This window comes from Brachionichthys hirsutus, chromosome 22 (assembly GCF_040956055.1).
Source record: "Brachionichthys hirsutus isolate HB-005 chromosome 22, CSIRO-AGI_Bhir_v1, whole genome shotgun sequence".
Classification (NCBI taxonomy): Eukaryota; Metazoa; Chordata; class Actinopteri; order Lophiiformes; family Brachionichthyidae; genus Brachionichthys; species Brachionichthys hirsutus.
Genome location: NC_090918.1, coordinates 3,281,790 through 3,296,250, shown reverse-complemented (window position 1 = coordinate 3,296,250; position 14,461 = coordinate 3,281,790). Strand labels below are relative to the sequence as shown.

The window sequence follows — 14,461 nt, the reverse complement described above, 5'->3', positions numbered from 1 at the left end:
GAAACAGTCAAAGAGTCAAATAAGGGCCAGAGTATTCTCTGTCTGATATTTTTAACTCGTAAAATACTTTAAATAAATATGCTGTACTTTCAGTCGGCAGACATTCTGGCTCTTCACAGCACCGCAGCACCGGTTTATTATGTCGTATTGAGACTTATGGAAGGAAAGGAACAAGAGAACTGTGGCGTGGATGAGCGGCTCCGTCACGGATAGATGTAACCGCTGCCTGGTGTGTTCGCCACGGGAGGGAGACCCCTGCGCCCGTGAAGGCGACCTGCCCCGCGGGGAAGGCTTGGAGTCGGCGTGGCTCCAAAGGGATCTGCCGTTGCACAGCGGAGGATGAAGTGTGTGGAAACGACGGGAAGACGTACGGTAAACGTGTGCAGAGCAGCGATCGGCCAAGCGCTCGAACCATCCTGCTCGACTTGGGGTTCCGGTGGAGGAACCAGGACGAATCTTCCTTTGCTACCTCAATGTGAAATCATTGTATGAACCTTCAGTATCAGGATGAAGTAAAGCTGATAAATCTGTGTTAAGCGTGCGTTGATGTTGCAGCGTGTTCTCCGTGTCGGTGTAAAGGTCGCTCTCATCCCAGCAGCCCGCGCCACGAGTTCAACTTCATCGCTGACGCGGTGGAGAAAATGGCGCCTGCTGTTGAACTGTTTGTGACACAAAAGTTCTCTCAATCCTAAAACTCACGAGCTGTCTGACAACAAGACGTCTCTTCCCCCCCCCCCCGCATCCTCAGACATCCTTTGTTCGGACGCCACACGAGTCTGGTTTTATCGTGACCAACGCTCACGTGGTAACCGCCATCGCCACGGTGCCGGGGACGCCCCGGCTGCGTGTCCAGCTGCACGATGGCGATGCGTACGAGGCTGTGGTCAAAGATGTCGACAGGAAGGCCGACATCGCCACGATCAAGGTCAAATTCAATCCTCAGGTAAAATAAATATCCGTTCTGTTCCAGACATCTTCCCCTCCTGGACCTTTGAACAAAAACATACCGCACTATTCCACAAGAACCCCGACGGGTGCGCCAGACGTGCAGGAATACTTTCAGAAACTGCATCTGTGTGACTCAGAGACACACAGATGTGTGATTATGATGAAGATATTTATTAGATAGAATGTTAGAGTACAAGTACAGTCAAACAATAGCATGTATTACAGTACAAGTACAGTCAAACATCCTGTCTAAGAGGAGCATTTCTAAAAAGCCCTTGCGGTCTTGTTTCCGTTGAAAGTCTTTTGTACATAAATCATCGACATTTAGCAATACCAATAAAACTAATTAAATTACACCACAGATGCAAAATAACAATAAATTAAAAAGACACTTAATATGTACAACGTAGGTGGACAAAAAGGGGCTGGGGTTGATCCGGAGAGAGTCGTGATGACTATCTCCGTTTCTGCCCCCTGTGTATTTTTAGGGCCGTTTTGAAGGAGGCCAAAGAGGTGCATGTTTTGAGGGCAGGAGTCAAACAGTTCCACCCTTGGGGGGCAGTATTGTAGAAAGATGATTTACCCATGTTAGTCCTATAGGAGGGGGTAACCAGGTTGTTGTTTGAGCTCCCTCTAGTGTTGTGGCTGTGGGTGTCACTAAATCTGTGGAGGTGTTTATTCAGCTATGCAGGGATTGAGGGGACTGAGGGCAGAGCTGCGTTGACTATTTTAATTCCCTTACTTCACACTGGGGTCCATTTAACCAGTAAGGCAGTGTGTGAGTTGCAGATGTGTGCCCAAGCAACTGGAAATATAGCACATGAACTTCTGCACATAGTGTGTGTGTGTGTGTGTGTGTGTGTGCGTGTGTGTGTAGGTGTGTGTGTGTGTGTGTGTGTGTGTCACTGCCCTACCTGTCTGCAGGCTATGAGCTGACTGAACCTTTGCCCTGCAGGAACCTGTACAGGGCAGTTTAGTGTGGCTGGTACCAGTTGTGTATTTGGTTAGCTTGCCCTGTGTGGGAGTCAGCAGGTGGTGTGTAGGTGTGTGTGTGTGCGTGTGTGCATGCGTGTGTGTTCAGATGTCCTGTGAGTACTGGAGCTTTAAAAGTATTGCAGACTGAAAAAAGTGTATTTGTAAAATATTGTGCAGTTTTTATGAAACATATTTCCTGGGTAAATAAACGGTCCTTTATTTTTGGCATTGTTAATCAACAATAGAAAGGTTATATATTAATTTTGCCCCATTTCTCAGATTAAGGGATGAGATCAGTACAGAAATAACTAGAAAAGCACCCGGAGACACTCACAGACCACCGCCAAGCAGCTCGTTCCCCTCCTAATTGTGAGTGTCGGTTGTGGTCAGGAGGCCCGAGAGCCCCAGAGCGGCTGTATCTACAGTAGTAGCTTCACCACCACCAAGTATGGAGTGAATGAATAATGCACAATGTAAAGCGTCTTTGGGTGTCCAGAAAGGTGCTCTAGAAAACCAATGCATTATTGCATGGTGATCTGGATCAGCACCAAAAGGTTATATAACCTGCTCCTCGCCCCGGCGGAGGTTGTTATAAATATTTTATAAACACACAAGTACTGACAGACATATAAATATCAGTTTAACACCTGAGCCCAGGTAAATATTTAACCCATAGTATCTTAGTAGTCTAAAATCAGTCAATATTATTTAATTTCTGAAGTCTATTCTTCTACTCTCGTCACTTTATTCTTATAATATATTTACTTTTTTTTGTTTACCATTCTCGCTTTTTTCTTATAATATTATGAAGCCTTTGCATTATTAGTAAGATTGATGCTTCCCAGGCGCGAACCCGCGGTCCACGTCTCACGTCAGCATCGCGTGGGCGCGCACGTCCGCGTTCGCGCTGCGGAGCGTCGCCGCTTCTCCCCGGACTCGCTCATTCCACCGGCTGCAGCGGGGAAACGCGAGTCCAGCGGCGGCGCAGTCGTCCACAGAAAGTCGGAGGAAATTCACCTGCGTTCATTTTTTTTTACGAGTGGAAGATATTTCTAAACTAAGAGATCGACGCCATTATGTTGTGGACGGCGGGCCAAGCCTTAAGGAGATTCTCCACCTCCTCCGTGAGTAGCTTGACGCGCACCGCAGCAGAGGAACAACTGCGCATTCCGTGCGTGGATTGCGGTGCGAAAACATCCGGAAAGGTCGTGGACGCAAAAACGCGTTCTCTGCGCCTCGAACCCGCGTCTGGACCGGCCCCGATCAGGACGAGTTGCGTCAGCTTCAGAGCTGTAGTTGTGATCCTGCGTGGCTGAACGCAGCCCCCCCCCCCCGCGCGTCTCTGCTGATGGCCAGTGCGCGCATCCATTCATCGTTATTATTGGCTTGTTTTACCGCAGAACGGGCGGCGCGTTGCTGCCGCGCGTTGCTGCCGCGCTGTTGCTGCCGCGCGTTGCTGAATGGCTTTGCAAAATGCAACGCAGCATCCAGAGTGCCACGTACACTTGACAGGACCGTACACTGGAAAACTGAGACCCTCCCTTCACACAAGTCCGGTACCAAACGGTGTCTGGACCAGGACCGGACTCGGTCCGGTACCAAACGGTGTCTGGACCAGGACCAGACTCGGTCCGGTACCAAACAGTATCTGGACCAGGACCGGACTCAGTCCGGTAGCAAACGGTGTCTGGACCAGATCCGGACTCGGTCCGGTACCAAACGGTGTCTTACCAGGACCGGACTCGGTCCGGTACCAAACGGTGTCTTACCAGGACCGGACTCGGTCCGGTACCAATCGGTGTCTGGACCAGGACCGGACTCGGTCTGCTCCAGGGGTGCGTTTCACCTCCATGATCTGACCCCGAGTTCTGTTCAGTTCATTTCAAACACATTAAGTAGAAAAGCCCTCTGAGAGCACAGACCTCCCCCAAGCAGCTCGTCCCCCTCCTAACTGGATCTACACCGTCCACATGGTGATCTGGATCAGCACCAGTCGGAGCTGATTTTTGATCCCATAAATGGGTTTTAATGTGCAAATGTAATATTTTTCCTGACCTCATTTATTCTTTTTTTGTTTTTTTTGTAAAGCTTCAACTATAAGTAAATGGGAAAATCTGGATTATTATTATTTTTAATTTATTTTTTCTGGGTACGGGATGCTGATCCGCGTTTGTGTTTCTCTGCTTGCAGCATCGTTACCAGAAGAAGCTGCGGCTGGCTATCATCGGCCAGAGTCTCTTCGGCCAGGAGGTTTACAGCAGCCTGAGGGGGCGGGGCCACAAGGTGGTGGGGGTGTTCACGGTCCCCGACAGAGACGGCAAGGCCGACCCCTTGGGTGAGTCTGTCCCCAGTCGGCCCTGTTCTGTCCCCAGCCTGCCCTGTTCTGTCCCCAGCTGGCCCTGTTCTGTCCCCATCGTGGACACGGCGGATGAAGCGGTCGTTTAGCACGAGGCTAATTACCCCGCGCGGGGCTCCCCTCAGCGCTGACGTACTTCTGGATGTATTGAAGTCAGCCGCTGGGGCGTCGCTACGTCTCTGATTGTTTTATAGAAGTGTCCCCTAATTAATGAGTGAAGACGCACAGAACTGTGAGACACGTTGAGTTCTTAGTCAAACACTGAGTGCAGTCCAAACGATGCTACGATGGTTTCTTTGGTGATGCTACGATGGTTTCATCTGTGATGCTACGATGGTTTCACCGGTGATGCTACGATGGTTTCATCTGTGATGCTACGATAGTTTCTCCGGTGATGCTACGATGGTTTTAGCAGTGATGCTACGATGGTTTCACCGGTGATGCTACGATGGTTTCATCTGTGATGCTACGATAGTTTTAGCAGTGATGCTATGATGGTTTCTCCGGTGATGCTACGATGGTTTTAGCAGTGATGCTATGCTAGCATGCTATAGTGATGTGCTGGTGGGATAGCCTCGGACACACTGGCTCACCAGAGGCCTGCGTTGTGGCTGAGCTACATGCGTGTTGCCCCCTCCCCTCGGTTAGCTGTGGGATTGTCTGTGTGTGTGTGTGTGTGTTTCGGGGGGGGCGTGGCACGCGGTCTTTGGTTGGACCGGTTCCGGCCATTGATCAAAGCGCTCCGTCAGAAACGCCTCCTACGTTCGTTGCGTGAACCGGCGAAGAAGAGACGGACCCCTCCTGGAACTGACCCGTTAAACTCTCCTGTCTCTCAGCGGTGGCAGCAGAGAAGGACGGGACGCCCGTCTTCAAGTTCCCACGGTGGCGAGTCAAGGGCGCGCCCATCCCGGAGGTGGTGGACGCGTACACGGCGGTGGGGGCCGAGCTCAACGTCATGCCCTTCTGCTCCCAGTTCATCCCCATGAGCGTCATCGATCACCCCAAGCGAGGCTCCATCATCTACCACCCGTCCATCCTGCCCCTGCACCGGGGAGCCTCCGCCATCAACTGGTGAGCAAGAAGGAACGCTTTTTGAAAGCCGTTTGCTTTTCAGCACGGCGTCGGAAAATGCATCTTGGGTTGGTGTGTGAGGAGCCGAAAGGTTCTGGGTTGTTCTCGGAGGCCATGAAAGGTCCGTTCGCCTGTAGCTCGATCCCCTCCTAACTGGATCTACACGGTGATCTGGATCAGCACCAAAAGGTTCTAGATTGAAAAGTCAGAAGTGAATCAGAGCTGAGTTTTGGGTTTTAACGTTTAGATGTAATATTGTTTCCTGACGTCATTCTGGATTCGATCCAAATGAAATTCGGTGGTGAGATAGAGGACCCCCCCCCCCCCCCCCTGTTTCCCAGGTGGAGGTGCAGTCAGTCTGACAGGCATCCACCCTCCTGGCAAACAACGGTTGTTATCAACGGCGCCGCGTTGGCTCCGCCCCTCCTATCTCCCTGCGCCTGTAAATGAATTACCGCCGTCCCCGTAAGTGGAACGCGTCTTCTCGATTGAAACTCCACTTCCTGCTGTGCTGACTCCGTCTGCAGCGTTTGGCGATCTCTGTGCACGGAATGGTGCTGGAGCCGACGTCACGTACACACTCAGAGGGGGGGGGGGTCAGCTAGCTTAGCTTAGCTTAGCTCCGGCCGACGCTCAGGAAGTAGAATAACAGCGACCTTTCACTCTCCTCCTCTTCTTCTTGTTCCTCTGATTCTAAACAACTGGTGCGCTCTCTTCCTGTGGGCGTGTCCAGGACCCTCATTCACGGCGATAAGAGAGCCGGCTTCTCGGTGTTCTGGGCGGATGACGGGCTGGACACCGGGCCCGTCCTGCTGCAGAGGGAGTGTGCGGTCGAGCCGAACGACACCGTGGACACCCTCTACAACCGCTTCCTCTTCCCAGAGGGCATCAAGGCCATGGTGACCGCTTAGAGGCGCCGTTATTGGCCTCTCCTTCCTATCAGCATCGCACACACGCCCCCGCCCCACCTCGCTTCCACCCGCCGCAGACTGAGCTGTCACGCGCGTTGTCTTCCGGGGCAGGTGGAGGCGGTGCAGCTCATCGCTGACGGAGAGGCCCCGCGGGTTCCCCAGGCGGAGGCCGGAGCGAGCTACGAAGGCATTCAGAGGAAGTCCAACGCCAAGGTGAGCGCAGCGTCTCCGAGCAGCAGCCGGACGCCAGATCCTCATCGTGTCTAACCCCGGCGAGCACAGCGGCGCCGTTTCACGCCTGCGTTTAGATTCTATCACCGTTTCTGCATCCCGTTAATTATTCTGCTTCTTTGAGTGGAGCGTTGTCGCTGATCTCCGTCCCCTCTGGGATCATTAAAGCGTCCCGATTCTGATTTATTGCGCTCTAAAGTGATCCCGGTATCAGCGTTCGTGCAGCGGTCCGGAGAGAGTTCAGTCGCGGCGCCCCGCAGCTCAAGGCCTCGGTTGCCAAACGCAACGTGAAAGCAAGAGCCGAAGGATCGGATGCATGCGCTGCTATAAAAAGCTGCGCCTCGGACCCGACCCTCGGATCGTTTTGCTCCATGTTGCCTTCGTTGGCTGTGTCCTGATCTTTCTTCAGCCACACACGGGCAGAAGAGGCGAGCTCGTATTACCGGCGTAAGCGCGAACGGAGAAGGCGAACGAAGCGCCACTGGGGCGGCGCCGCCCAGATGCACCGGGGTGGGGGCGACGCAAAGAGTCGGACGCGATGCCGAACGTGCATCTACTGAAGACGGGGAAGGAAAGCCGAGACGTGACGGTGACCCGCCGGAGCGGAGTGCGTGCGTTTGTCTTTGGAATGTGAAAGGGGAGATGCAGGAAGCTCTAATATTCCATTCAGAGGGCAACAAACGAGGAGAGGAGTAAAACAGACGCTTCGGTCAGTGGGCGCATTTAGAGCTAGCACGCACACACACACACCTAGAACAGACCTAGCACGCACACACACACACACCTAGCACACACCTGGCCACCCATCGTCATGGAGACAGTACTTTTTAAATGTGCGTATCTACCGCAGCGTCTTCATCTTCATCTCAGCTGAGTCGCTCTGCAGTCATACGGAGGCGGGGCTTGTCGGAGCTGCTTGCTGATTTGCCACTCGGCGCCACGTCGCCGTGCATGTGCTATTTTTAGTGAGGCGTGTCGGTTTCCAGCGTGGCCTCTCCGCGGGTCTTTCGACTCGCTAGCGAGCAGCTGTCGGGGGTTTTCTCTCTTTCTCAGGAAGTGAGCCGACCCGTTCTAAAAGCAGTCGCCTGAATCCCGTTTGTCTTTCTGACTGCCAGATCCCTCTGGCCCGGCCAGCTGAGTCCATCCACAACTGGATCCGCGGCCACGACAAAGTCCCCGGTGCCTGGGCTGTCATTGATGGTCAGGTAGGCTTCCCGCACAGGAGCTGATCGATGGAGCGGCTCGCCCCCGTGTGCCTCGCCCTCGCGTGCCTCGCCCCCGCGTGCCTCACCCTCCTGTGTCTCGCCCTCCTGTGTCTCGCCCCCGCGTGCCTCGCCCTCCTGTGCCTCGCCCTCCTGTGTCTCGCCCCCGCGTGCCTCGCCCTCCTGTGCCTCGCCCTCCTGTGTCTCGCCTTCCTGTGTCTCGCCCTCCTGTGTCTCGCCCTCCTGTGTCTCGCCTTCCTGTGTCTCGCCCCCGCGTGCCTCGCCCTCCTGTGTCTCGCCCTCCTGTGTCTCGCCCTCCTGTGTCTCAGCCTCCTGTGTCTCGCCCCCGCGTGCCTCGCCCTCCTGTGTCTCGCCCTCCTGTGTCTCACCCCCGCGTGCCTCGCTCCCACGTGCCTCGCCCCCGCGTGCCTCGCCCTCGTGTGTCTCACCCTCGCGTGTCTCGCCCTCCTGTATCTCGCCCTCGCGTGCCTCGCCCCCGCGTGTCTTGCCCTCGCATGTCTCGCCCTCCTGTGTCTCGCCCTCCTGTGTCTCACCCCCGCGTGCCTCGCTCCCACGTGCCTCGCCCCCGCGTGCCTCGCCCTCCTGTGTCTCACCCCCGCGTGCCTCGCCCTCGTGTGTCTTACCCTTGCGTGTCTCGCCCTCCTGTGCCTCGCCCTCCTGGGCCTCACCCTCGCGTGTCTTGCTTTAGATGAGGAAACATCACATGAACTGAGGCCCCTCCAATTCGAATCCGAGCTGACCTTTGTCTTTGGTGCCCCTCCCCAGTCTGTGACCCTGTATGGGTCGTCTTTGCTGGCGGGGTCGGTACCAACCGGTCGGCCCCTGCAGATAGAGGGCGCATCGCAGCCCGGCCTGGTCACCACGAAGGGCCTGGTCCTCTACGGGAGCGATGGGAAGCCCGTGAGTGTCTCTGGAGTTCGCTGCACTGCAACGCAAAGCTAGAGCGGGACGATGGTCTCAGCCCGTCTCCTCGTCTCACAGCTGGTGGTGAAGAACCTGCAGTTCGAAGACGGGAAGATGATCCCCGCGGCGAAATACTTCTCCTCCGGCGAGAGCTCCAGCGTCGATCTGACCGACGAAGAGAAGGAGATGGCCGAGCAGATCAGGGTCCGTAAGCGGTTTGGCCTCTTTTCAAACTTGTTGATCGCGTCACGACGACGGACTCCCTTTTTTAAACGCAGAACATCTGGAAAGGAATCCTCAGCAACGTCCCGGCCGTCGAGGACGCCACCGACTTCTTCAAGTCCGGCGCTGCCTCCATGGATGTGGTCAGGTGAGAGATGAGGCCGAGGCTGCTGCTAGGATGGGAGCGACCCCTAGTGGCAAACGCGAGACGCTGAATGTTGAAACGGGAGGAATGAGTCTTGCGTGTGTGAACGCTCGGCGGTCCGCGGGCCGACGGCTGCGTGACGTTCCGTCTCCGTGTCCAGGCTGGTGGAGGAGGTGAAGCAGGTGTGCGCCAGCGTGGCGCTGCAAACGGAGGACGTGTACATGGCCGCCACCTTCAAGGACTTCATTCAGCTGTTCGTCCGCAAGCTGAGGGGGGAGGACCAAGAGGAGGAGCTGGACATCGACTACGTGCGATGAGTGGATTCGTTGCCGTTCGTTCTGTCTCCGCGTGCGCAGGCAGGCGCGTGATCGCCGTGATGTCACTGTTGTCCAGGCGACCAAGGACGTGAATAACATGACCCTGAAGATGCCGCGTCAGTGCTTCGTCAACGGCCAGTTTGAGGATGCGGAGGATGGGAAGACCTACGGTACCGTGAATCCGACCGACGGCTCGGTGAGTCGCCGGGGCAACGCCGGGGGGTGGCGCCGTTTACCATCCAACCGACGTTTGCTTTTTTTCTAAACAGGTGATCTGCAAGGTGTCCTACGCCTCGGTGGGGGACGTGGACCGGGCGGTGGCGGCCGCCAAGGAAGCCTTCAGTAACGGGCCCTGGGGCAGGATGAACCCCCGAGACAGAGGAAGTCTGCTCTACAGGTGAGCAGTAGCACGCACGCCGTCCGAGGCTAGACTAGGGAGAGCCCCCGCCCGCCCCCACCCACCCCACGCTCTGCTCCCTCCCATCTCCACCAGGCTCGCAGACCTGATGGAGGAACACCAGGAGGAGCTCGCCACCATCGAGTCCATCGACTCCGGCGCCGTATACACGCTGGCCCTGAAGACGCACGTCGGCATGTCCATCCAGACCTTCCGATACTTCGCCGGATGGTGCGACAAGATCCAGGTAGGCTCGTCATCTGGGGCGCCGAAGCCGCCGCCGCTGCGGATGGATGACCTTGGTCACGGAGACTCTTGGGCGTGTTCGTTCGCAGGGTAAAACCATCCCCATCAACCAAGCCAGGCCCAACCGGAATCTGACCTTCACGAAGAGGGAACCTCTGGGGTAACGGCTCCCCTTCTCATAAATGCTACATGAAATACGTCCGGCCATTAATACGGCGTTCTGTGTTCCGCGGCAGCGTGTGCGCCATCATCATCCCGTGGAACTACCCGCTCATGATGCTGGCGTGGAAGAGTGCCGCCTGCCTGGCAGCGGGAAACACGCTCGTTCTGAAGCCCGCGCAGGTAACAGTCTTTAAACTGGTAGAGCACAAACCTCCGCCAAGCAGCTCATTCGCCGTCATCGCTGGCTTTACACCAGCGGCGCCCAACCTTTTTCCCGCCACGGACCGGTTTGATGGCGGGCAATTTTTTCACGGACCGGGGAGGTAATTAAATAAAAAAAGAGGAATATAATCTTACCAATAAACTTTATATTATGCACTTGCAATAACTATTAAACGAGTATTACACTAATATCTACTCACCATTAGTTGTGCTCTCAATAATCGCTTCTGTCCTTCATGTTCACGTTTTTTTGTTTAATAAATTCCACATTCTTGTCTTGTAATCCAGCGTTCTTGGTCTCTCTGTGCCGAAGCAGTTTTGAACCCTTCATTGCCTCGATAACGAAGCAAGGCAGCTGCAGATAAACCCGAGTTTTAAGTGACTCCTGGTTTGTCTGTTAAAATAAGTTTTCTTTTCTTCCTCCTCAGTTGGATTTTCCCATTAGCAAAAAAGCTCTCCAAAGACGTTTGTTTTTTAATCTAATTTTTTAGTAACGTTTCACATAAAGCATGAAGATTCACAGGCGATTGTTACGTTGGAGAAAATCCGGTCGTTTTTCAAAATAAAACACCTTTTAGACGCTAATAATCGATACAACGGAAATTGTAAACGTTAGCTATTCTTACACCAGTCACATGGTCCTCGCTGACATTTATAGTATTTCATGCTTGCAGGTCACGCCGTTGACGGCGTTGAAGTTCGCCGAGCTGTCGGCGAAAGCCGGCATTCCCAAAGGCGTCATAAACATTTTGCCCGGTTCAGGTGATTCGCACAGAAACAGGATCCACAGTCTGAACAAACGACGCAAATGTTGATCACGTGTCCGTTTGTCCCGCTGCAGGCGGCATGGTTGGACAGCGTCTGTCCGAACACCCCGACGTCCGCAAGCTGGGCTTCACGGGCTCCACTCCCGTAGGCAAGCAGATCATGAAGAGGTGGGCTGAAGCGCCGCCCCGTCGGCTGAAACGGCCGGCCTTAATCCCTGCCGTTTCCCGTTCGCAGCTGCGCCCTCAGCAACCTGAAGAAGGTCTCTCTGGAGCTGGGAGGGAAGTCGCCGCTCATCATCTTCAGCGACTGCGACATGGACAAGGCCGTCCGCATGGTGAGGGCAGCCGGGAAGAATGGCTGGACAGGCTGCTGCGACAACGCAGCCGCCTGTAACGTGATCGTGCCCCGTGTTCTACTGTACACGTTTGTGTATCTGCTGATCCGCAGGGCATGAGCTCCGTGTACTTCAACAAAGGAGAGAACTGCATCGCTGCCGGACGTCTGTTTGTGGAGGAGTCCATTCACGACGAGTTCATCGGCCGGGTGGTGAGTGAGCAACGGCGGACGCCGGCGTCCTGCGCAGCTCTAGAGCGCGTTAAGAGGAGCCGCTGTCCGGATGCGAGACGCTCCAGAAACAGAGTTTAGAAAAGAACTAGGAAAGCACAGACCCCCCCCAAGCAGCTCGTTCCCCCTCCTAGCTGGATCTACACCGTCCACATGGTGATCTGGATCAGCACCAGAAGGTTCTAGATTGTTCTTGCTATCTTTATACAGCAACCATGAAAAGTCTAAGTGAATCAGAGTTTGTTTGAATCCGTAAATGGAGTTTCAATGTTAAAATGAAAAAGATTTTACTGATTCCATTCTGGGTCCGATCCGGATGAAATTCAGTGGTGTGATAGAGCCCCACCCCCTACATGACTGTGTCACATTCCATGAACATTGGTCAATAATCAACCGAGATACTGAGGAACACATTTTGAAGCTCCATTAACTGCAATGTTACTGAACATTTCAAACTGATTCAGAATCCAGGATCTCTTCCGGATCATCATCAAAATGTAATCATCTGTTTCTGGAAACATTCCCAACATTTCCTGAAAATGTCATCAAGATCCACCCAGAACTTTGTCTTGCTAACGGACAGACAGACAGACAGACAGACAGATGGCAATTACATAACCTCACAGAAGTAATACTCAAAATGGACATCACTAATTTATGCAAGTACGTAGCAAAGACGGTCGCTTCTACATATCCCATGATACAATTTAATGTTGTCAAATTGGGCAGAAGAAAGAAATCCGCGTTGAGAAAGCATCAAACGTCCGGATTCTGTCTCTCTCTCTCAGGTGGAAGAGATCAAGAGGATGAAGATCGGAGACCCGCTGGATCGCTCCACAGACCACGGGCCCCAAAACCACAAAGCCCACCTGGACAAGCTGCTGGAGTACTGCGGGGTGGGGGTGAAGGAGGGCGCGACGCTGGTGTACGGAGGCCGGCAGGTGGAGCGGCCAGGTACAGATGTTCACGCCTCGACCACGCGTTTAGTTTTTTTGTGTGAGAACCAAAACCAGCTCAAACGCGCCGCTGCTCGCGTTCGAGGTTAACCGGCGTGCCGACGCTCCTCCAGGGTTCTTCATGGAGCCCACCGTGTTCACCGACGTGGACGACCACATGTTTATCGCCAAAGAGGAATCCTTCGGGCCCGTCATGGTGGTGTCCAAGTTCAAAGACGGGTGAGTCATCGGCAAAGCGTCCGCGCCGGCGTGTCGGTTCGACCTGAAAAACCCCCCGCTGAGCTCTCGCTCCGAACCGCAGCGACGTGGACGGCGTCCTGCAGAGAGCCAACGACACCGAGTACGGCCTGGCGTCCGGCGTCTTCACCCGAGACATCAACAAGGCCATGTACGTGAGCGAGCAGCTGGAGGCGGGGACCGTGTTCATCAACACCTACAACAAGACCGACGTGGCGTCGCCTTTCGGGGGCTTCAAGCAGTCCGGCTTCGGCAAAGACCTCGGTGAGCGGGAGACGCCAGTTATCAGATTCACAAAGTCGTTTTTAAAGTTAATGTCAGGAATGCCTTTAGCAGGTCTGGTGGATTTTTGTGCATCTTCTCTGACCTCTGTCATCCTGCTTGTTGTTCTCCTCCGCAGGAGAAGACGCTCTCATGGAATACCTGAAGACCAAAGCAGTGACCGTGGAATACTGAGGCCCGTCTACGAACCTGCAGCTATGCCTCTGTAAAAAAGGGACTCGAACCCCTTCAGTCAGACACCCAGCTTCATCCAGCATCGCTTCTGGGCTGTGTGTGTGTGTGTGTGCGTGCGCGTCAGAAGGGACGCTTGTGTTTTATACCTGCCTGGACATGGACAGATGCAAAGCTGGACTCTTGTGTTTTATGTTAAAACGCGCTCGCCGGATTCAGCCGGAACCTTTTCCGCACCTTCATCACCTGCTCTCAGTCGATCCGCTTCATCACCATCATCTTCATCAGCCTTTCTCACTCACTTCCTTCACCATTCCGTTTGTACTTCCCAGCTTGCTCGCGGCGGCTTCCGAGTCACGGAGGCCACCGGCCGACGGTTCGCTGCGTGTTCCTGCAGCCGCGCGTCGACGCAGTACTATGTAGTACTACGTAGTAACGTACCGAGCTCGAGTACACAGTGCAGCAGGAGTTCAAATACCGGTACCGCAGGTCAAAGTCAACATTTTCACCACATTTAGTTCAACAAATATTTCCAAGCAGGCGTAAACCTTTTTTTGTAAATATTTTTTTAACAACAGAGAAAAGGACTTTAATATATTTTTGTCAGAGAAAAATATGTTAACATAATACACACACACACCGGCTACATGTTTTTATGCATCCTTCACTTGGGAATGTGCTGTCTGTCTGTGCTAAAAAGTATTTTTGAAAGATGACTCTTCAATAAATAAACTTTGGCCAGTAACACAAACGTTTCGGTGGTATTTATTGCATTCTGCTGCTATTATTACGCAAAACACACCGTAAGTTGTGTGCATTGGGAAGACCGCTTCGTCCAGATCGACCATCGTAGCCAGTTAAAGTGTGCTAACATTAGCTCCCCTTGGCCAGCATAGTCAATCTGTAGCGTGTATTGAAGGGTTGGAGCCACGTTGTTTTTCTAGTAGTGAATCAGTCGAAGATAATTAGACGTGGAGTTCCGCAAGGGTCCGCACTTGTGCCAGAACAATTCATATTTTAATAAAAATCTGTATCCACAAAAATTGAGTGTCACCCGACCGCTGCCAAATGGACAGATCCCGTCCATCGATGCATTTTCCTGTCGGCGAGACGACCTCAGTCGTGCAGCCGACCGCCGTTTTAGCAGTCAACAT

The 14,461-nt window shown here is 53.8% G+C and overlaps 1 protein-coding gene across 1 annotated transcript; it reads left to right on the top strand.

Annotated features, from left to right (window-relative positions):
• The first annotated feature begins 2,975 nt into the window (after positions 1 to 2,975).
• Positions 2,976 to 14,043, top strand: aldh1l2 (aldehyde dehydrogenase 1 family, member L2). Its single transcript, XM_068754966.1, has 23 exons — positions 2,976 to 3,047; positions 4,114 to 4,258; positions 5,116 to 5,350; positions 6,084 to 6,249; positions 6,373 to 6,474; positions 7,608 to 7,697; positions 8,481 to 8,615; positions 8,697 to 8,822; positions 8,897 to 8,988; positions 9,146 to 9,293; positions 9,379 to 9,498; positions 9,572 to 9,699; positions 9,796 to 9,946; positions 10,035 to 10,105; positions 10,182 to 10,287; positions 11,004 to 11,091; positions 11,171 to 11,264; positions 11,332 to 11,431; positions 11,545 to 11,643; positions 12,450 to 12,615; positions 12,731 to 12,836; positions 12,919 to 13,118; positions 13,255 to 14,043. Exons 1-23 carry the CDS (start codon positions 3,000 to 3,002, stop codon positions 13,308 to 13,310), a joined length of 2,772 nt encoding a protein of 923 aa, XP_068611067.1. The 5' UTR covers positions 2,976 to 2,999; the 3' UTR covers positions 13,311 to 14,043.
• Positions 14,044 to 14,461: the final 418 nt, after the last annotated feature.